The sequence below is a fragment of the Mesoplodon bidens genome (genome assembly GCF_964165515.1).
Source record: "Mesoplodon bidens genome assembly, chromosome: 9".
NCBI lineage: Eukaryota > Metazoa > Chordata > Mammalia > Artiodactyla > Ziphiidae > Mesoplodon > Mesoplodon bidens.
The window spans coordinates 54,703,659-54,725,760 of NC_138166.1; the positions used below are offsets into that span (position 1 = coordinate 54,703,659).

The following is a 22,102-nucleotide window of genomic DNA, read 5'->3' on the forward strand; positions in this document are numbered from 1 at the left end:
ATCATGATGTTCCAAGGGGAAAGATAGAAGCACGGCTGATTAGGATGTTATTTGACTTGTATAACCAAGGTTACTCACTCAATTTCTGAATCTAAGGCAGTTCAGATCTAGAGCCCATTGATGGAAGGGGAAGCCCAGATCCCTTTGAGGAAGGATTCTCAAGTATATATGATAAACATCCCCTTGATGCTTCCCTAAAGGGTCAGTCATTTAACACCATTTACCAGGGTAACTGTGTAGTGGAGAAAGAGGAATATTAAGATTTTAAACCAAGGACTGTTGGACAGGATCTGAGCTGATATGGATCCCAAAGGACCCAAAACACCATTATGGTCCTCTGGTTTTATGGAAGCCCAATGATAAATGAAGTCCTGGCCGAAGTCCATCTCAGTGGGTACAGTGGGTCTGGCCACACTCTTTGTTTATTTCTACAGTCCTTAAATATATATAATTGGGATAGATCAACTTAGAAGCTGATAGTTCTTGCTTTTTGCCCTAGATGCTTCTCAGGTGCTGCAGGCTTGAGTCAGAGTTAATGACCTAAGGGCCTCCCTGACCAATGGGTTATGTAGATATAAAGTCAGTAGGGATATAGAAGACCTGAACAACTATTAACCAACTTGACCTAAGTGACATTTATAGAACACTCAACCTAATGACAGCAGAATACAGTAGTCCCCCCTTATCCCTGGTCAATATGTTCCAAGACCCCTAGTGGATTCTTGGAACCGTAGATGGTACCAAACCCTATAAATAATACATTTTTTCTATACATACATACCTATGATAAAGTTTAATGTATAAATTAGGCACAGTAAGAGATTAACAATAATAACTAACAAAATAGAACAATTATAACAATATACTATAAAAATTATGTGATAAAAATTTTCTCTCACAATCTTAGTGTACTGTAGCCACATTTCTTCTTGTGATGATGTGAGATGATACAGTGGCTACATGATTAGATGAAGTGAAGTGAATGGCATAGGCATCGTGATGTAGCATTGGGCTACTATTGACTTCCTGGAGATATGTCAGAAGGAAGGTCATCTACTTTGGGTGATCCTGGGTCATCAGGCCATGATGATGTCAGTGGTTGGATGTTAGGAGCAGACAATGTCAGTGGTTGGGGATCCAGGGCAGTATGAAGCAGGAAAGTGTAGGATTTCATCATACTTAGATGGGTGCACAATTTAATACTTATAATTGTTTATTTTTGGAATTTTCCATTTAATATTTTCAAACTCTGGTTGACCATGGGTAACTGAAACTGGAAAGTGAAACCGTGGATAAGGGAGAACTGCTGTACACATTTTTTTTTTTTTTTTTTTTTTTAGTGCACATGGAACATTTATTAAGATTGACTATATTCTAGGCCATAAAACAAGTCTCAATACTTTTAAGATGATTCAGATGGTAATTTATGTCCTCTGACCACAATGGAATTAAATTAGAAATCAATAACAAGGTGTCCCAATATTTGGGACATCTCCAAATATTTGAAACTTATATAACATATGTCTAAATAATCCATGGGTCAAAGAAAAAAATTAGAAGAGGAATCAAAGTACTTTTAATGGAATGAGAATGAAAACATAAAAATATGTGTGTGATTCAGGTAAAGCAGTACTTAGAGGGAAATTTACAGCACCAAATGCCTATACCAGAAAAGGAGATTTCAAATCAGTGACCTCAGCTTTCACCTTAAGAACTTAGAGGAAGAAGAGAAAATGAAAATTAAAATAAATAGGAAAAAGGAAATAATAAAGATCAGAGCAGAAATAGAAATAGAAAACAGAAAATAGAGAAAATGAATAAAACCAAATGCTGGGTTTTTTTTGAGAAGACAAATAATATTGATAAACCTCTAGCTAGATGGATCAGCAAAAGATAGCACACAATTCACCAACATTAGGAACAAGAGTGGTGATATCACTATAGATTCTACAGATATTAAAAGGATAACAAAGGAATGTTATAAACAACTTCATGCCAATGAATTTGACAGCTTGGATGAAATGGATAAATTCCTTGAAAGACACAAACTATGAAGTTTATTCAATAATAAATAGATAATAAATGATTAGCCCTATATCTATTATATGCTGATTAGCCTATATATCAATTAAAGAAACTGAATTTGTAGTTAATAACATTCCCACAAAGAAAATTCCAGGTCCAGATGGCTGCACTGTGAATTTTACCAAATATTTAAAGAACAAAGATTACCAATTCTGTACAGACTTTTCCAGAAAACTGAAGTTAGGAATTCTTTACAACTCATTCTATGTAGCCAGTATTGCTCTGTATCAAAACCAGACAAAGACATTACAAGAAAAGAAAATTTCAGACAAATATTCCTCTTGAACATAGATGCAAAAATTCTTAACATTTTAGCAAATCTAATACAAGAATATATAAAAAGGATAATACATCATGACCAAGTGGGTTTTATCCAAGGGATGTAAGGTTGGTTTAACATTTGAAAATTAGGCAATGTAATTCATCATATTAACTAATTAAAAAAGAACCACATGATAATCACCATAGATGGAGTATTCGACAAAATGGAACATACATTCATGATAAAAACTCTCGGCAAACTAAGAATAGAAGGTAATTTCTTCAATTTGATAAAGGGTATCTACTAAAACCCCATAGCTGGTATCAGTGGAATAGTACTTAGCAATAAGGAGCAACTTACTATTGATACATGTGAAAAAATGGATGAATCTCAAAATAATTACGCTGAAGGAAAGAAAAGAGAGAAAATGGACATACTGTATGATTTCATTAACATCCAATTCTAGAAAATGAAAACTTACGTATGGTGACAGAAAGCAGAATCTGTTCTTTGGGGTAGACATGGGGAGCCAAGTACTATAATGAGGCATGAGGAAACTTTTGGGGGGGGGTAAAGGAAATGGCTGCTATCTTTGTTAACAGTGAGGATGACTGCAACAGTATATAATATGTTCAGTCATCTAAATATGTACTTTTAATACCTGCAGCTTATTGTATATTAATTATACTTTAATCAAGCAGTTAAAAATTAATGGAGGGGGGCTTCCCTGGTGGCACAGTGGTTGAGAGTCCGCCTGCCGATGCAGGGGACACGGGTTCGTGCCCCGGTCCAGGAGGGTCCCACATGCCGCGGAGCGGCTGGGCCTGTGAGCCATGGCTGCTGAGCCTGCACGTCCGGAGCCTGTGCTCCGCAACGGGAGAGGCCGCAGCAGTTAGAGGCCCGCGTACTGCAAAAAAAAAAAAAAAAAGAATGGAGATAATTTTCTACTGTTATGCAAGGTTTGCCACAAAGGGAAATATCTGCTTATAACCAGATAGATAAGCTATATTAGTTTTTCCCCCTTAATGTCGTGAAAAACGCTGCAGCACAAGAGAAGGGATCTGACGCTAGGCTGGACTGAGAAATGCTTGTAAAGCTACCAATCTGAACACCACATTTTCATTAACTAAAGTCATTTTCTCCTTTCCACCTGTAAAAAAGAATGCCGGGATTCTTCTAACTTGGCTGCTTTAAAATTTTAATCACCGTGTACAAATTAGGAAAGGCCACAAAATCCAAGCCACTACCTTATATCATTATTTGAAGCCTTGTTAAAGAAGCAGCTATTAGCCCGCAGGTGCTGGGAATACCTGCCCATAAATCTTGCCAGCACAGTCTCCGTGCGCTGCTCTCCTGGTGCCTGGCCTCAGCCAGGACGACCCGCCCTAGGTCCGCAGGCCTCGGTGGTCACGTGAGCGAGGCACCGGCTCGCGCAGAGCCAGTATGAAGGCGCAGCGAAGATCGCGCAAGCGCAGTGTGGGGCCAGAGTGGCCGGAGCAAGCAAGGTAAGCCTCTGCTCTTGCGTCACGGCCGGCTGACAGCGAACTGACTGCGAGCTACAGCCTTGGGACGGAGGGCTGAGGGCCCAGCATGTGGGGCCAGAGTGGCCGGAGCAAGCGAGGTAAGCCTCTGCACTTGCGTCACGGCCGGCTGACAGCGAACTGACTGCGAGCTACGGCCTTGGGACGGAGGGCTGAGGGCCCAGCGTGTGGGGCCGGCCGGGGGCACTTTTCTAGAACTTCTCTGGTGAAAAGTGCGAGGTCAGTAGGAGTCTTTTTGGTAGGTTCCATGGTGGCTGCTTCAGGGGCCGTATTTTCACCTCTGGTGGTCTTTAGGGCTGACCAGTATGGGCGCGGCCCATACTGATGTTTCCTGGCCTTCTTGGTCTCCGAGCCGCTGGCCCACTTCTGAGGGTGACAGGCACCCCAGTTGCTGAGTGTGGTTCCGGGAGGCGAAGCCGGCCTGCAAATAACTGAGGCCTGCGTGTTCTGGGTGAAGACAGGGACCTGCAGGCCTGTTGTCCGGTGGAATTTTCTCTTCCCGCAAACTACGTGCCGTTTAAGCTTTGAAATCCCTCCTAAAATAGGTGTTAAGGAGCGACCTGGACTTACTTATTCCAAACTCTCGATGTGAATTGGAAGTGCCGTTTGGTAATCCAGGTTTACAGAAAGTGGGTGAATTATCACTTCCTTCATAACCATGTGGAAAAGTCTTTTTTGACCCCTTTAAAAGTAAGATTTAAACGTTATTCTAGCAGTGGCTTTTTAGATCGTGTGGTGCGATTTCCAAAGTAAACATTTTCATTTTTACTAAGTTTAAGCCAGTGTCTTCCAGTGAAATATAGTCTCACTGAACAGATTCCAACTTGGTTTTTACAACTTTTTGCTCAATTAAAAAATTACTTTTGGCCAGTATTTGAGGAAGAATCCTTCTTTTAAAGATGTGTTGATCCTAGTTAGTGTATGCAAAAAAAATTTTTTAAAGTTGTAACGAAAATCAGAATAAAGTTAAAAAAATAATTTTTACGACCTTTCCCCCTGCCCCCCCATAGGGTTAACTGTTTCCCCTCTAGTTGGGAGAGTATTTGGAGCTTTGGTGTAGTGATGTTTAGTTAACTCTTAAATTTCTTTAAAAAAATTTATTGTTTTCCATTTCCTTCAAAAAACTAACATATATGCATGTAAAGTGCAATCTTCTAGTGTTTTAAGGATAAAATTATAAACTAGCAGACATTTATCTTGAAATATTTTGCAGTTGGGAAAGCAAATTATTTAATGAAAATTATTTTTGAAGGTATGTATAAAGTTTGATTCATTTTGCAGTTTTTAAATGCAGGGTATCTTCAAAAGCAGAAACAACTATTCCTTTTAAATAAAATGGATATGTTTATTTAAAAATTAAATACCAGTCGGAAGCATTTGTTTTACATATGTTTGTAGTGTTTCTTTTTGTTTACATTATGGAAGTCCTACTCATGTTTGGGGGGGCACCAATTATTTTAAAAGAGTATGCACATTGTTCTGAAGTATTTATGTAACTGATCAAAGTGTGCATGAATTATACACTTCAAGGTAAATTTGTGAAGGTTTGGCTAAAGAGATAATTTCAAAGATAGAAATTGCGTATGATGAAATTGCAAAATACAATATACTGAAAACAATTATGGAAGAAAATATCTTTGGGGTTGTTTTTAATATAGAGTTTAAATTTTGATAACTTAGGACAAAACGTACTTGGAGGAATTTGGACATTATATGGTTTAGTCTTTATTCAGTGTTAATGGACAGATTAATAGAACCTAATTCAAAGTATTGAATTGTTTTCGTTTTTCAGGAATTGTCCAAATGGATGAAGAAGTACATTACAGTAAAGGTACTGACACTAAAAATTATTTTTGGTTGTAAGAGCTAGATGATCTTGATTAATTTCTAATTTTCTTTGCATTGTGATTTGGTTTTAGTTGAAGATGTGGTTGGAAGTCATGTAGAAGATGCAGTAACGTTTTGGGCCCAGGTAAATAGTAGCCTGGTTGGTTTCCTCTCCCACCCTTTCCTCCACTAATCCAGGTTCTCCCCAACAAAAACAAAAATAAAAACCCTGTAATGTATATATATATCATTGTTATTCTCAATGCTTAATTTTTATTGAACATTATTTAACACAGGGCATTATTAGAAGACAAATGGTTACAGCTGGAACTTAATACCAGAATTATGAGTAGTATGTTCATAATACACTGAGTTAAAAAAGAAAACAGCAAAATTGTAGTTGTGGTTTTAGAATTAACATTCAATTTAACATATCTAGGCTGCATAAATTACTGAAGATGCTGAAAAACTGTTGTATTTCTGAAGTTACAGCCCCATCTAGAGGTCTCTGATAAGATTGTTTCTTAAGTGATACTGTGTTAAAATTTCAGTCATTTTTTTTCTATTGGCTTAATTTTGAATTTGAGGTACAATGTTTTTCTCATCATATAATTGGAAGTATTAATGGAACATTTATAATTTTACATTGGCATGCTTCAGGACAGATAAGTTTACTTAGTTTTAGATACAAAGCAAGGCACCAAAGTGCTTATGTTCCAGAATTTAAAAGGTGAATCCCTCAGAGGTACACAATTACTAATTTTTAATTTTGTGAACTACATGATATAGGAGGGAAGGGAATAACATTTCTCTGTACTTCTACAGCCTGATAACTCCTTTTTGTACGGGTAGAGTGAATTGGCAATGTGGGAAATAGGATTTATGAGAAGAAAGGTTATAGAAGACATACGATTAACTCAGTGTTCTTTAAATCTATATAGAAAACATTTTAGAAGGGTGATAGTCATAGAAAAATTTTGGCAAATTTGTATCTCTGCTTATGAACATATTTTCTAAAGGTTGCCCACAATGTTCTGGTTCAATGCCCATTGTCTCTGCATTAATAACAGCTGTGACCCTCTCAACAGTGTCCCAGGTTGGATGATAAATGATATTTTTAAGCTCATTATATAGGAAAAACATTTATTATCTTAAATAAGATTTTCAGACCAGCACTGTCTGGTAGAAATATAATGTGAGCCATGTAAGTAATTTAAAATTTAGCAGACACATAAAAAAGTAAAAAGAAATGGGCAAAATTGATTTTAATAAATATGTTTTATGTAACTCAGCATATCCAAAATATCATTTCAAAATATAATCAATACAAATGTTACTAAGATAGTTTATTTTCCTTTTTTTCCTATCCAGTGTATATTTTAGATTTACAGCACAACTTAAATCAGACTAGCCATATTTCAAGTAAGAATTGGCTATTGGTCATTGCAGCTCTAGACTTTGATTTTTATTGACCTTTATGTGAAGCTGTTGCTTGAATTTGGAACTATGATTTAAACCAGGAGTCAGCAAACTTTTTCTGTGAAATATTAGATAGTAAATATTTTAAGGTTTGTGGGTCTCTTTTGCAACTGTTCAGCTCTACAAAAGCTGCCATTGTAGTGCAAAGGCAGCCATAGACAATATATAAATAAATATGTATACCTGTGATCTATTAAAATTTTATTTACCAAAACAGGTAGGAGAGCCCATAATTTGCCAACCTCTGATTTCAACCATGAAGTTGAGGCCCCTGTAGAAGTTTAAACATACTTCAAAAAGTGAGGAAAAATGTCTTAATTGGATGAAAAGATTAAGTGAAAACTGCCAAGGCGTCCATGTGAATTGAATGATTTTTTTCGAGAAACAAATTGTTTGTGCACACATGTGCGAATCCATACCGGAGATACGCCCTGTATGTGCCCCTTCGACGGTTGTAATAAGAAGTTTGCTCAGTCGACTAACCTGAAATCTCACATCTTAACACATGCTAAGGCCACAAACAACCAGTGAGAAAAAGAGAGAAGACCCTTGTCAACCTTGAGAAGCATCTTTCAGGAGTGTGATTGGGAGTAAATATGCTTCTCCTTTGTATATTGTTTGTAAGCAAGAATTTTAAAAATCCTACATATCTAAGGGATATCTTTTAATGTTTGATAAAGTTTTGATATATTTTGATAAAGTAGTAAAAATCAAAGAAAAAAACTTTAGTAAGATGACATTGCTAAAATGCTCTATCTTGCTCTGTAATCTCATTTCAAAAACATGGTATTTTTGTAAAGTGTGGTCCCAATAGGAGGACAATTCATGAATTTCACATCAAAAGACAGTTCTTTATACAACAGTGCTAAAAATGAGAGGACTTCTTTTCACATTCTTTTTTTTTTTTTTTTTTTTTTGCGGTACACGGGTCTCTCACTGTTGTGGCCTCTCCCGTTGCGGAGCACAGGCTCTGGACGCGCAGGCTCAGCGGCCATGGCTCACGGGCCCAGCCGCTCCGCAGCACGTGGGATCTTTCCAGACCGGGGCACGAACCCGTGTCCCCTGCATCGGCAGGCGGACTCTCAACCACTGCGCCACCAGGGAAGCCCTCACATTCTTATAAATATGCAGCTCACCTGTTGCTTACAGTTGTTTTAATTTTGTATTTTTCAAGTGCATTTTGTACACTTTGTGGGGATAGGCTTACTGTGTGTGACTTTTCTGGAGGTTGATAGTAGGTTTTCTTTAAAAGAATGGGCAGTTAACATGCAGGTTTCAAGAGTATTTTCTTTTAAAAAAGTTATATAGGCTTTGTTTGCTATCTTAATTTTGGTTGTATTCTTTGATGTTAACACATTTTATGTAATTGTATGGCTGTATTGAATCATATAATATCAAATATTAGAAGTGATTTAATAGTGTTAATCAATTTAAACCCACTTTAGACACTTTTTTTTTCTGAAAAATACTGCCAGATGCTGATGTTCAGTATAATTTCTTTGCCTGTTCAGTTACAGAAAGTGGTGCTCAGCTGTAGAATGAATGTATTGTACTTTTTTTTTTTTTTTTTTTTTTTTTTTTTTTTTTTTTTTTGCGGTACGCGGGCCTCTCACTGCTGTGGCCTCTCCCGTTGCGGAGCACAGGCTCCGGACACACAGGCTCCGCGGCCATGGCTCGCGGGCCCAGCCGCTCCGCGGCATGTGGGATCTTCCGGGATCGGGGCACGAACCCGTGTCCCCTGCATCGGCAGGCGGACTCTCAACCACTGCGCCACCAGGGAAGCCCGTATTGTACTTTTTAACACCAGTTGTGTACATCCTGTGTAACAGGAAGGGCAACAATAAAATAGTAATCCTACAGAAAGAATATGGCAGGAGAAAAAAGATGCAAATTTTAACATTTGATTAGGTTGGGATAGGGTGTAGATGAAGAGTAAATAGAGATTTAGAAACACGTGGAGGCAGGTCAAGTTGAAGGTTTGCTCACACATAGTCTCTGTTTTTCTACCACTATGGATTTCTGCCATTTAAGCCATTTACATGAAAACACTTCAGAATTTTTGGTAGGCCTAGTTTGATGAATGGCAGTTGAAGGAATCTTAAGTATTTGACCTTTGAAAAAAAAGAGCTTCCGTTTATGCTAGTCCATATACCTACAAATCTAATTATGTAAAATACTTTGGTGTATTTTGAACTTTAGAGAGCTCATTCCAGGAGTTTATTTACAAAGGCTGCTTCAAGTGTGTCTTGGGGTCAATTTAAATTCACTTCCCATTTTTACTGTTTATCAATACTTATATACATCATGATGTCATTTGAACTGCTCTTTCAGAGTTTATTTTCAGTTACAGAGATAATCATGTTCTATCTAGCCTTATTGAATATGTTATTGATATATACATATATTTTATTTTGTTTTTGTTTTTTTTGAATTTTATCTAATTTACTTTTTTTTATACAGTAGGTTCTTATTATTTATTTTATACATATTAGTGTATACATGTCAATCCCAATCTACCAGTTCATCCCACCCTCCCACCCCCACTCTGCCCCGCCACTTTCCCCCTTGGTGTCCATACGTTTGTTCTCTACATCTGTGTCTCTATTTCTGCCTTGCAAACCGGTTCATCTGTACCATTTTTCTAGATTCCACATATATGCGTTAATATACAATATTTGTTTTTCTCTTTCTGACTTCATGTTATTGATATATTTTTTAAAAACATATATATATATTTAACAGTTTACTTTGAAATAACTTTAGACTTACAGGAAAGTTGTAAAATTAATTTCTTTATACCTTTCACCTAGCTTTCCTTGTTGCTAACATTTTACATAACCAAAGTACAATGGTCAAAGTCAGGAAATTAACATTGGTACAATGCTGTTAAATCTTAATTACAGCCCTTATTCAAATTCCACCAGTTCCCCGCTCCCCCCCACCCCACCCCTGCCTTTTTTTTTTTGTTTCTATTCCAGGATCTAATTCAGGATCCCACATTATATTTAGTTGTCATGTATCCTTAGTCTCTTCCAACCTTTGACAGTTCCTTTATACTTATTTTTCATGATTTTGACATTTTTAATGAATTCTGGTCAGTTTGTATTTGTTTATGATTTCTCATAAATAGATTGGCAGTAATACTACAGAAGTGATGTGGACTGAAAGTACATCATATTGAGGATTTATGATGTTGTTATATTTCACTATTGATGTTAACCTTGATCCACTTGGTTAAGGTGGTAACTGCTGGGTTTCTTAATTGTAAAGTTACTGTTTTTCCTTTTGTAAGTAATAAGTGTTTTAGAGGGAGATGCATTGAGACTATCTAATCTTGTTTCTCTTAAACTTTTTACCCACGAATTTTTTATTTATTGCTATGGCCTTTGCCTAACGATGGTTTTCTATTTTCCTCATTCCTTCTACATTTATTAACTGGAATTCTTCTTTAAGGAAGAGCTGTTTCCTCTCCAGCATTTATATATTTATTTATTCAATTATTTATATTAATATAAATCCATGGGTATTTATTCCATGGATTATAATCCCATACTATCATTTATTTTGTTGTTTAAATTGTTCCAGCTTTGGCCAATAGGAGATTGTTCACGTTGGCTACTGTATCCTTTAAAATGCACCCATTCTTTTTTTGAATATTTCTTTACTTTCTGGCATCACCAGATGTTCCAGGATCATCTTTTATTTCCCTGTCCTAGCCCTGGATTCAACCACTCTCCAAAGAACTCTTGTTTCTTTTATTGGAGAATGGGGTTTAAAAATCAAGATCTGGGCACTAGGTGTGCTTATTGCTACTTGAGTGTCATTGCTTCTAGGCTCTCAGCGGACAGAGATAGGAATTATAGATATATTTATAAATATACTATATAAATACAAATATATATATAGTTAACACATATACACATCTGTATCTCTGTGTGTCTCTTTCATATATGCATATATTCACACACAAACATATGTATACACATGCACACACATATGTGTGTTTGTGTATATGTGTGTGTGTATGTATACACACACACACACACACAAGTTCATACTGATACTTTGCAATTGTAATCTAACACTGCAGGTTCATTCTAGCCTGCCTTCCTTATTTGTAATTTCTCTCTCCCTGCTTTCATTATCTAGAACATATTTACTTGCTTGTTCAGTCCTAGTATATACCTAAAGTAGTTTCAAAATTGTTAACCCATGCCCCTGTGAGAAATTTACTAACTAGATTACAGTATTCATATACAGAGAACCTGTACATTTTGAAATTGTTTTTATATCTGTTTCCTTTACACAACAACAAATATGTGAGAAGATCCATGTCATTTGACCAAAATATGGTATCTGTTTTGAGCAATTAGAACTAAAGTAAAACCCAGAGACAATTGTTTAAAGTTACCTCTTAATATGATATTAATAATATTTGGTATCATAGTTTGAATTCCAAGTAATTTGAACTCATTGGGAAGTAAAAATTTTCTATAGCCTAGTTCCATTTCTTACAAAGAACTTTTTTGAATTATGAAAAAATGACATAAGAATTGATTTAATTTCTAATGCTCCAAAACCTTTTAAGTATTATGCATAGTAGAATCCTCATTTGCATAACACTGTCAAATAATATTTTACTGAGTCTTATACTATATCTATTCTTCCTTCTAGAGTATCAGTAGAAATAAGGATATTATGAAGATTGGTTGTTCACTGTCTGAAGTCTGTCCCCATGCCAGTTCAGTTTTTAGGAATCTTGATCCAAGGAAGGTGAGCCATGTTCTTGGGTATAATTATTCTATCTTTCTTATTAGCTTTCCTGTGCCTCAGATTTTATAGCTTTTGGAATTTTTAATATATTTGAAAGGAAGAGGCAAGTTTTTAGAATTTGTATAAACTACAGTCATAAGTTTACTTTTTCAAAAATACTTATGAACTATCTGCTAGGTACTGGGCACTGTGTTAAGCATTAAGTATACAGTGGTGAACAAAATAGAATCCTTGCCCTTGACACTGATTCATAAAAATTTGTAAGAGACATAGAGAACAGTTGGACAATATATATATGTACATATATTTTTTAATTGACATATAACTTACAGTGAAGTGTGTATCTCTTAATCTCTTGATGAATTTTTCATATCTGTGTATCTGTGTGATCACCACCCAGATCAAGATACAATTCTATCACCCTAGAAAATTCCCTCAGACCCCTTCTCAGTCAATTCTTGGTCAGTAGTTCCCTAACAGAGGTAATCATTATTCTGACTTCTATCACCATAGGTTCATTTGCCTGTTCTTAAATTATACAATATGTACTCTTGTATATGTCTGGCTTGTTCAACGTAATTTCTGAGATTTATCCATATTATTGTGTGCATCTATATTATGGTGTGTTTGTTCTTTTTCAAGCTATGCAGTATTTCACTGTATAAATATACCAAAATTTATCTGTTCTCCTTTGATGGGCGTTTGGAGTGTTTGTAGCTTTTGGCTACTGTGAATGAAACTGCTATAAAATCCTTATACAAGCCTTCTAATGGATATTTTAACTTATTTCTTTTTTGTGTATACCTAGGAGTAAAATTGCCAAGTCATAGGGTAGGCATGTTTCACTATAGTAGGTACTGGCCAATCATTTTGGAAAAGTATTGAACCAGTTTGCATCCTTACCAGCAAAGTATGAGAGTTCCAGTTCCTCTGTGTCCTCACCAACCCTTCTCATTGTCAGTCTTCCTAATTTTAGCCATTTTGGTGGGTGTGTATTGTTATTTTGTGATTTTAATTTCACTTTCCTAATGAGTACTAAGGTTAAGCATGCTTTTCGGGTTTTATTAGCCATTTGGATATCCTGTTTAGATCTTTTCCCAGTTTTCAAGGTTGTTTGTCTAGATTGATTTGTAGGAAGTTCTGTACAGTTGGCCCTCCGTATCCATGGGTTCCACATCCATGGATTCATCCAATTGTGGATCAAAAACATTCCAAAAAATTTTCAGGAAGTTCCAAAAAGCAAAATTTGAATTTGCTGTGTACTGGCAACTATTTACATAGCATTTACATTGTATTTACAACTATTTATTTAGCAATTACATTGTATTCAGTATTACAAGTAAACTAGAGATGTTTTAAATTTTATGGGAGGATGTGTATAAGTTATATGCAAATACTGTGCCATTTTTTTTTTTTTTTTTTCTTTTTCTTTTTGCGGTATGCGGGCCTCCCACTGTTGTGGCCTCTCCCGTTGCGGAGCACAGGCTCCGGATGCGCAGGCCCAGCGGCCATGGCTCACGGGCCCAGCCGCTCCGCGGCATATGGGATCCTCCCAGACCGGGGCACGAACCCGTATCCCCTGCATCGGCAGGCGGACTCTCAACCACTGCGCCACCAGGGAGGCCCACTGTGCCATTTTTTATAAGGGACTTTAGCGTCTGAGGGGGGTCCTGGGACCAATCCCCTGTGGATACCAAGGGACAACTGCACGTTCTTTATATATTCTGGATATGAGTCCGTTGTCTTATATGTGTGTTGCCACTGTCTTCTCCTAGTGTAAGGCTTCCCTATTCACATTCTTGATAACATTTGAAATCTGTTAATTTTTTCTTTTTTGGTTTGTGCTTTCTGTTTCCTATATAAGGTCTCTTTACTTACCCCAAGGTCATGACTATATTCTCCAATTTTGTTTTTTCCCTAGAAGTTTTTGCCTTTTGCATTTAGGGCTGTGGTTTACTTCCAATAAATTTTTGGTTATGATGTGAAGTAGAGGTTACATTTAATTTTCTTCCATATCGATATCCAGTTATATCAAAACCATTTATTGAAATAACAAACCTTTCTTTGTTGAATTGTCTTGGAATCTTTGCTTTAAATCAGATGACTGTATGTGCGTGTTAACCATCTTTTTCAAAATAGTAAATGCCTGTAATCTTGGATGCATCAGTTTCTCTGCCAAGAATTTATCCTTTGGACATTTAAGTACAGAAAGTACTCAGAGATGTTTGTACATATATATTCAATGTAGCATTATTTGTAATAGGCAAAAGTGGAGATTAAATATCCTTTAATATATCAATATTACAGTAGTAGTAGTAGTGATAATAATGATAGCTAGCATTTGCATCTTACACTGAGACAGACAGTGTTCTAAATACTTGGCTACTAACTCATTTAATCCTCACTCATTTGTACTAACTCATTTAATCCTCACAGCAACCCTGTGAGGCAGATGTTATTATTTTATACTTTATTTTTTTGGAAATTGAGACACAGCTAGGATAACTTTATGAAAATCACCGGCTAGTTAAAGGTGGATCAAATATTTAAACTCACAGAGCCCACCTTTTTAACTGTTACCCTATATTGGAATAATTAATGAACTGTGGTAGATCCTTATTTTGGAATACTAAGTAATCATTTTGGGGGCTGATAGCTAGGGCGAGGTAAGCACTGAATTTAAGGAGGCACTTTTGCAAGTTCAGGGTTGATACTTCACAGTGAATTCCCCTTTAAAAATTTTGTGCCCTGGATGCCTTGCTTGCCTCACCCAGTCCCAAGCCCTGGTTATTTAAATGAGGGAGATAGAGTTCTGTATTTTGATATGGAATTAGGTGAAAAATAGTGTATTTAAAATGAACCCATTTATGTAAATAAAAAAGCATAAACATATAGTGTACATGTGAAATTACTGTAAATGTAAAATTATTTTCAGGAGGTGCGTGTGGAAGAGTATTGGGAAGGAAGTCTTACTCTTTACCTCTTTGGGTATACTTTGATTTTCTTTTAATAATGTGCCTTTATTTAGTTTTATTTAAAAATAATTTAAAACCCCAATGACATATAAAAAGGTATAAAAAGAAGAAATTTATAAGGAAGAAAGGATTGTAGCTTGGAGCTGAGCATCAGAATGGATAAGATAATGCAATTTGTAAAGATTTTAGGTTTTTTTTTAAACATCCTTGTAGTCTGTGACTATGTTTAATAGTATTATGAGTTAAGACATATCCGTTTTTCCTCTGTTGAATGCAAAATAAATTACTTGCTTTACAAAAAATTCAACCTATTTTCAGAAATAGACTTCTCATTATAAATGATTACTTACCCACCTCTGATTATCTGTGAATGGATTATACTGTGTAAATTTTCTTTAGTGATTGAGTAGTTCTCTTCCTCTTACCACGTAGTCAGGACATGGGGTGTGAATTGTGGAGTCGTGAAAGAGGAGTGGGACTAGGCACAATGGGAATGACTATATAGTTCTGACTGTGCTCTCAAGACAAGCCTGTTTGGGATAGATTTGTATTTATGATGGTGGTTGTGATTATTCACACTAACAGAGTCAAGAACTTTAGATTGCTCAGTTTGGTTGGGTTCGAGCTCTATTTCTAGAGGTATCCCCACCCCTACCTAGACTGGGTTACGATGATACACCATTTCTGTCACTTGCCTTGTATTGAATTGTTAATTATATTGGTATATATTACAAAATCGTAGCTAATGGTAATGTGATCTTTTGCAAGGTTTGAAATTGGATAGGATGGTTGATGATCAGGTATTTCTGCTACTAAACCTGTTTGCTTGCTGAAAAATGAAATAAGATGGCTGGGAGAGGGTACCATGCCATTTGTGCTCTCTCTTGCCCTTCAGTTGTTGAGTGTTAGCTGAGGGAACCAGAGTTAAGTCGTAATTGAACACACCTGTCCTTTGTAGTATTTGCTTTCTTAGCTATCCGTTTGTGTGTCTAAGTTGATTTGTACTTTGTTGCTTTGGGGAGTTGAGGATATTTACATTTCACCCTCTGTATTCCTTTTGCTTTAAAATCTGTGAATTTGTCCTAGTTCAGAGTGATAAATTAATTTTATACTCCATCACTTAAAGCCATGCTCCTCAACCTTTTTTTCATTATGCCCTTCTAAGGCATTTTTTTCCCAAATGGGTCTCCTCTCTGCAAGACATTTTAACACCACAGATACACTGGATATCTATTTATGTTGTCAGGTAGGGTTGAACTTTGGAGGACTACAAACCACTGTAATATCTAAGATTCTCCTCCATGCTCCAAGAACCAGTTTTTACTCCCATGGGGATAATATTTCTCCCATTGAGAATGTATGATTTAAAGTGGTTATCAACCTGGGGTTACTTTGTATCTTCCACTCCCACCCCTGGGAGACATTTGGCAATGCATGGAGACATTTTTGGTTGTCACAACTGGAAGGAGTGCTATTGGCATCTTGTAGGTAGAGGCCGGCGGGGGTGGGGGGGAAGCTGCTAAACATCTTACAACGCATATGACAGAAGACAGCCTCCATCCCCCCACCAAGGAATTATCCTGTCTCTAATGTCAGTAGTGCTGAGGTTGAGACACTGACTTAAAGTATGTAAATTTTTCTCTTTGTTCTCTATTAAACATAATTAAATTAAAATATAAATTTGAAATATATGAAGGTTCAGTATTAAGGATATTATATAATGTAATTTATTTACTTATATTTACAATAACACTGAAGTCTTTCTGTATAAAGTAAAAAGTGTAAGAATCTTTCTTGTCTGGTTGGACATAGGGATCCTACCATAGTTGAGAATTAGACTTAAGTGGCATGTACTTGGCATGTTTGTGTTTTAAGAACAATTAATTGTACCAATTATGTCTTCAGACATCAAAACAGCATGACTTTAAGTCTTTGATGCTTGGGCCTTTTTTTGAGTTTTCTGTTTTTATGTCTTTCATCTTCTCTCTCCTGTTTTTTGGAGGGCAGAAAAACCTAATGGACTCTGAAGTCAGCTGCCTGAATTTGAATCCTGGTTCTGCTGCTTACTAGTTTATGACTTTGGGCATATAATGGTGAAAACAAAGTACCTGCCTCACAGGGTTGTTATGAGAATAAAATAAGTTATTATGCTTATTTATGTATAGTAAGTCCTTAATAAATGCTAATTATTATTCTGATCTACTTAGCATTAAATTCATTAAAATGCCAAATAATTTTACTTTCTTTTTCTCTTTGTAGATTTATGCAGGATTATTTTCTGAAGATAAATGTTGGTACAGATGCAAAGTACTGAAAATCATCAGTGATGAAAAGGTAGGAACAAGTGTTCAATTTTTTTTGCTCTGAGGAATATTTATTTTGGTTCCAAAATTTGATGCTTATTTAGTCCTTCATTGCTTATTCATAGTAGTAATAAAATATGGTTGAATGAACTTATAAACTGATTAAAACATAAATTTTTCCCCGTAGAGAACACAAAAGAAATAAATTGCTTAAAAAAATACAAGTCAGATTCAGGAATATTCTTCTGATTTTAAGTTGTTGTATAATCACCCCAGATTATCTAAGTATAGATTACATAATTTGTGATTATTTTTGGTGACCAATTGGTTCTTTGTACCTCAGTTCTTAATAATTATGTTTGATTCTTGCTGAGTAACTTAAAAGTTCATTCTATTAAGATTGAGTAGGAAAAGAACATTTGATTGATCCTGAAATTATGGTTATCTTTTACTTAGTTGATGTGCATATTGTTAATGAAGATTGGCTTGCCACTTTCTCATGCCTTGGTTAAATGTGGTGAATTTTCTTTGCATTTAGCTATTTTGTTTCTTACGTTGTGAAATTGTGGGAGATTTTTAAGGGAATTTGTGGAGATAGGACTCTGAATAGCTGTTTGGTGGCAATTGCACATTGCAGGCTCTGTAAAAGCATCTCTGTAGGGTTTCTTTTACTGTTTTTTTCTGTGTCTACTTTCCTTGACTTAAAATATTTTATAATATATATGTTTTGTAAATATTGTTCTTGGTGTAATAAGAAGGTAAGGTGAAACACCTTGAGTAATGTTCCAAATATCTTTAAAAAATCTCGTGATTTATTACTGTCATGGGTAATGGTTTATCTTAGTGAAATAGACCTTTTCTCCACAGTTTGATAACTGGAGATGATATTTTGTGTTTGCTTTTGGTTTGGCTTTAACTTTTTTAAATTAAAGGGCAAGATGGCTTTTGACCTTGTAATAAACTATTTTTCTTTTTTACCTTTTATACAGATATAGAGCTGGAGGTAAGGGTGAATTTGACTCATTTCCAAGATCTAACAGTTGGAGTAGGCTTAAGTTTATCAAAGAAAGTTTCATAACTTTGCCTTTATTTTCAGATTTTATTGTTTCCAGCTTGAATTTAAGAAGGTTGATTGATTTTAACATTAGAGATAGGAGAGAGTCATAAGTTTCATAGATTTATGTTTATTTAAATACTATTGTTTAAAAAAATCAAAATGAGAAATGGTACTGTTGGAAATAGTACTGTTTGGTACTGGTTGAACTAGTACCAAATATAGAAATCCTCGGGATCTCATGGACTATGGATTTTCTATATTTTGAGGATATTACTGGAGCTCTCATTTCTGAATGCATTTTGTCAGTTTCAGGTAAAATGCTATCATGATTTACAGGTAGTTAACAGAAAGCAGCAAATGGGTAGTTTCTTTGGAGATATTTAATCTAAGTTCTGTATTAGCATTTCTCTCATTTTTTTCTAGTGTCTGGTGAGATATATTGACTATGGAAATACTGAAACTCTAAGTCGATCTGATATAGCTGAGATTCCTTTGGATCTGCAGTTTTCTAGTGTTGCCAAAAAGTATAGACTTTGGGGACTACAGATTCCTTCTGGCCAAGAAGTTACCCAGTTTGATCAGGCAAGTCAAAGATTGTAAATATTTTTGCTAATGGAAGTAAAACTATGTGCTGGAAACGCAATATAAGTGTGCTAAAAATCCATTAATTTGATGTAAAAGCTTGTATAAATTAATGAAAAATATGAAATTATAGAATAATTCACAGACAATTATATAATAATATATTTGTGCTCATCTTTGCTAGGTAAACATTCTTGATCAGATAAGACTGATATGTGTGTGTGTGAGTGTGTATGTATATGCGCACACATATAATAAATGTAAATAGTTTCTTCTGATGTGAAAGCTTCAAAGGATAGTCTCTTTTATGATGGAGAGAATGATGAATCTAATTTGTTTTTTGCTTTCGCGAAAGTATTTATTAAATAAAAGTGCTCTTTAATCTAGTCCTGGCCATAAATATCACAAATTTGAAATTAGTGGAGTTGTAGGTTAATTAGATTGTATCATTTTGGCAGAGGCTCATACTGTTCGATATAGTAATTGGCAGTGATGTTCTGCTAATCTAGACTACAGTTTGTATTTGTTTCCATTAAATTTTGGGTTAGCAACCTAATTCTGGAAGACCTCTAATAATTTCAGTGGTAGTCTTAACAAGAATCCTACCTCCTTTTAAATCTGTGCAACAGTGATGTTCTTTTGGTAGCTGATACTGCCATTGAGGGAATATCACATTGCAAAGTAATCAGATTTGTATTGTATATTTAGCAGCTCAAATGACTTATTTGAAAATAATCAGTACTAGAAGGAACAGTAATTTTTTTTTTTTTTTTTTTTGCGGTACGCGGGCCTCTCACTGTTGTGGCCTCTCCCGTTGCGGAGCACAGGCTCTGGACGCACAGGCTCAGCGCCCATGGCTCACGGGCCCAGCCACTCTGCGGCATGTGGGATCGTCCCGGATCAGGGCACAAACCCATGTTCCCTGCATCGGCAGACGGACTCTCAACCACTGTGCCACCAGGGAAGCCCAGGAACAGTAAAATTTGAAAATCTTCTCTTTGCCTCTTTTTGTTTTTTTAGAATCTTTTAGGCCGTTGGGTGTAGTTTTGTCTGCACTATAGTTACTTGTAAGAAATGGTTCTGTACTTAAAACTTAGACTCTCATAAATAGAGTAAAGCATAGATATTATTGTAAAATTACACCATAAATTTTTGGTTTAAAATCTAAAATTTATTACTTTTTTTTAATATAAATGTTTGACTAAGGTAGAGGCTTATTTTGAATTTCTTGCATGCCTAGAACCTTGGAATCTTAAATTTACAGACCTTAGAATTCATCTGCTCTCATCTTATTGTTTTGCAAATAAAGAAATTGGGTCTACAACAATTAAATAACTTATTTAAAGTCATAAAGCTAATTAGGGCTGAGCTAGGGCTAGAACTCAAGTCCATTGCTATTCTCGTAGTAAGATGATATAAAATTTATGTAGATTGAAACAAACATGAATCAAAGAAAATGTCATTTTCAAAATTTATTTTTGGAACTGAAGAAATAAACTTCAGTATTGAGAATGTTTTATATGTTTCATAGATTCTTAATAGATGGTATTATTTGTATTTGCATGCTTACATTCAATGAAAAGACTATTCATTGGAGTTGAACTAGTTAGCAAACTGAATGTTTTCTGGAAAGAAATGGTTACTCTTGAGTGCCTCTGCTTAGAAAGTCCATGTTTAGCCATTAATTCTCAGCTGAAGGTTCAAATGTAATTTCTTATAAGAAGTCTGCTGATACCCACCATTCATTCTCCTGCAGCTGTTTTACTTCAATGTATAGGCATGTAGAGGTGTAATTTTTTTCCTCCCCCCACAAGATGGTGAGCTTGGTAGAGACAAGACTGTCTTGGTAGAGACAAGTATTTTATTCATTTTTTATGCCTAATCTCCCTGCTTTTGCCTGTTAGGTGTTAGATGAGCATCCAGTTTATCTAGCATTTGAATGGATGAATGGATAAGTAGGGATTCAGTTAAAATTAAAAAAAAAAAAAAGAGAGAGACTTCCAGAGGGTGTCCTGGAATACTTTCAACACATTTTAAACCAACACTTTCACACCTATGCTGAAGCACAGTTGAAACTGAAACTCCAAATGGTGGTAAAAATTGCTGAAGATCAAAGAAGATTAAATTATGTCCTAAATGCCTTTCTTACTCTGAAAATTTTCATGTAGAATCAGGGAATGAGAGGTAGAGATTGGAATATGGGTTTAACAGTTTAAAGGTCTTTTAACCTATTTTCTAATATATCCAGACAAGGTTGGGTAGACTAAGAAAGCAAGTGATGCTTTCCTATTTCTGAATAAAGTTTTTTGTTAGAATTTAGGAGAACTCAGATTTTATTCCAAATTAAGCGTTCTGCCTGTAATTATATATGATTCAGGGAGAATCTGGTTGAACAATTTTGTACTAATTGTGATTAATGACCATAACTAAAAAGAATTTCACTTCAGAGAAAAGTCTGAAAATCAGATTTCTTTGTAAAAATTTCTAAATAGTATACCTTTAGAACATTCAGCTTTAGGTAATTGGAACTTTTGTAAAAAGTAGATTTACTTCCACTTAAATTCATATGTTGCCCAAGGACAGAGTTTCTTGAAGTGTTAAGTATTAAGAATTTCACATACTGCAGCAATAATTTTCAGACACTGTCACTTCCATTAAGATTGGTTAGGGGTGGAAGTTATACTTGAATTTTAGATAGACTTTCAACATTAAGGGTTGAAATTAGGTTTCTTTTATGAAAGAGATTAACTAAAAACTGTATTCTGATTGATCGAAATCTTAGATATATTTCAGTGAATTATATTTGGAGTTTGTTAGCTTTGCCTGCTTGATCTCATTTTTTGGTGATGCATTCTGGACCATCTTTGCTTTCTATATTGATGTTCTTGGTGAATTCAAGTATCTCAATATGTGTGTATTTAACATTTTTATGATTTGAAAAATTTATTAAACCTGTGTTTTTGGTAACTTAAAATACTTCGTCATTTTGGTTTGTGGCTTAAAAAAATTCTTTTTTCTTTCTTCTTTTTGGTAGTGATGGTTGGTGATCCTTGAGCCTATATAGTTTGAATCTCCTGTACCCTTTCAGATGCATCCTTTTAGGCTCAGGAGTTCTTAACCTGTGCTTAAAATATATCATGGTGAAATAATTTTCTTTGTAGTTCTCCTTATGTTTATGTTATACATTTAAAAACATTTTTCCAAGAAGGATTCCAAAG

The 22,102-nt window shown here is 35.3% G+C and overlaps 1 protein-coding gene across 1 annotated transcript in view; it reads left to right on the top strand.

Moving 5' to 3' along the window:
• Positions 1–3,790: 3,790 nt before the first annotated feature.
• Positions 3,791–22,102, top strand: part of STK31 (serine/threonine kinase 31) — a gene marked incomplete at its 5' end in the record, with an annotated part of 86,135 nt that continues 67,823 nt past the window's right edge. Inside the window, 6 exons of the mRNA XM_081244606.1 lie at positions 3,791–3,852; positions 5,673–5,719; positions 5,808–5,860; positions 11,869–11,967; positions 17,202–17,276; positions 18,726–18,884. Of these exons, the coding sequence (XP_081100732.1) occupies positions 3,791–3,852; positions 5,673–5,719; positions 5,808–5,860; positions 11,869–11,967; positions 17,202–17,276; positions 18,726–18,884 (495 nt within the window). The remainder of the gene's footprint in view (positions 3,853–5,672; positions 5,720–5,807; positions 5,861–11,868; positions 11,968–17,201; positions 17,277–18,725; positions 18,885–22,102) is intronic.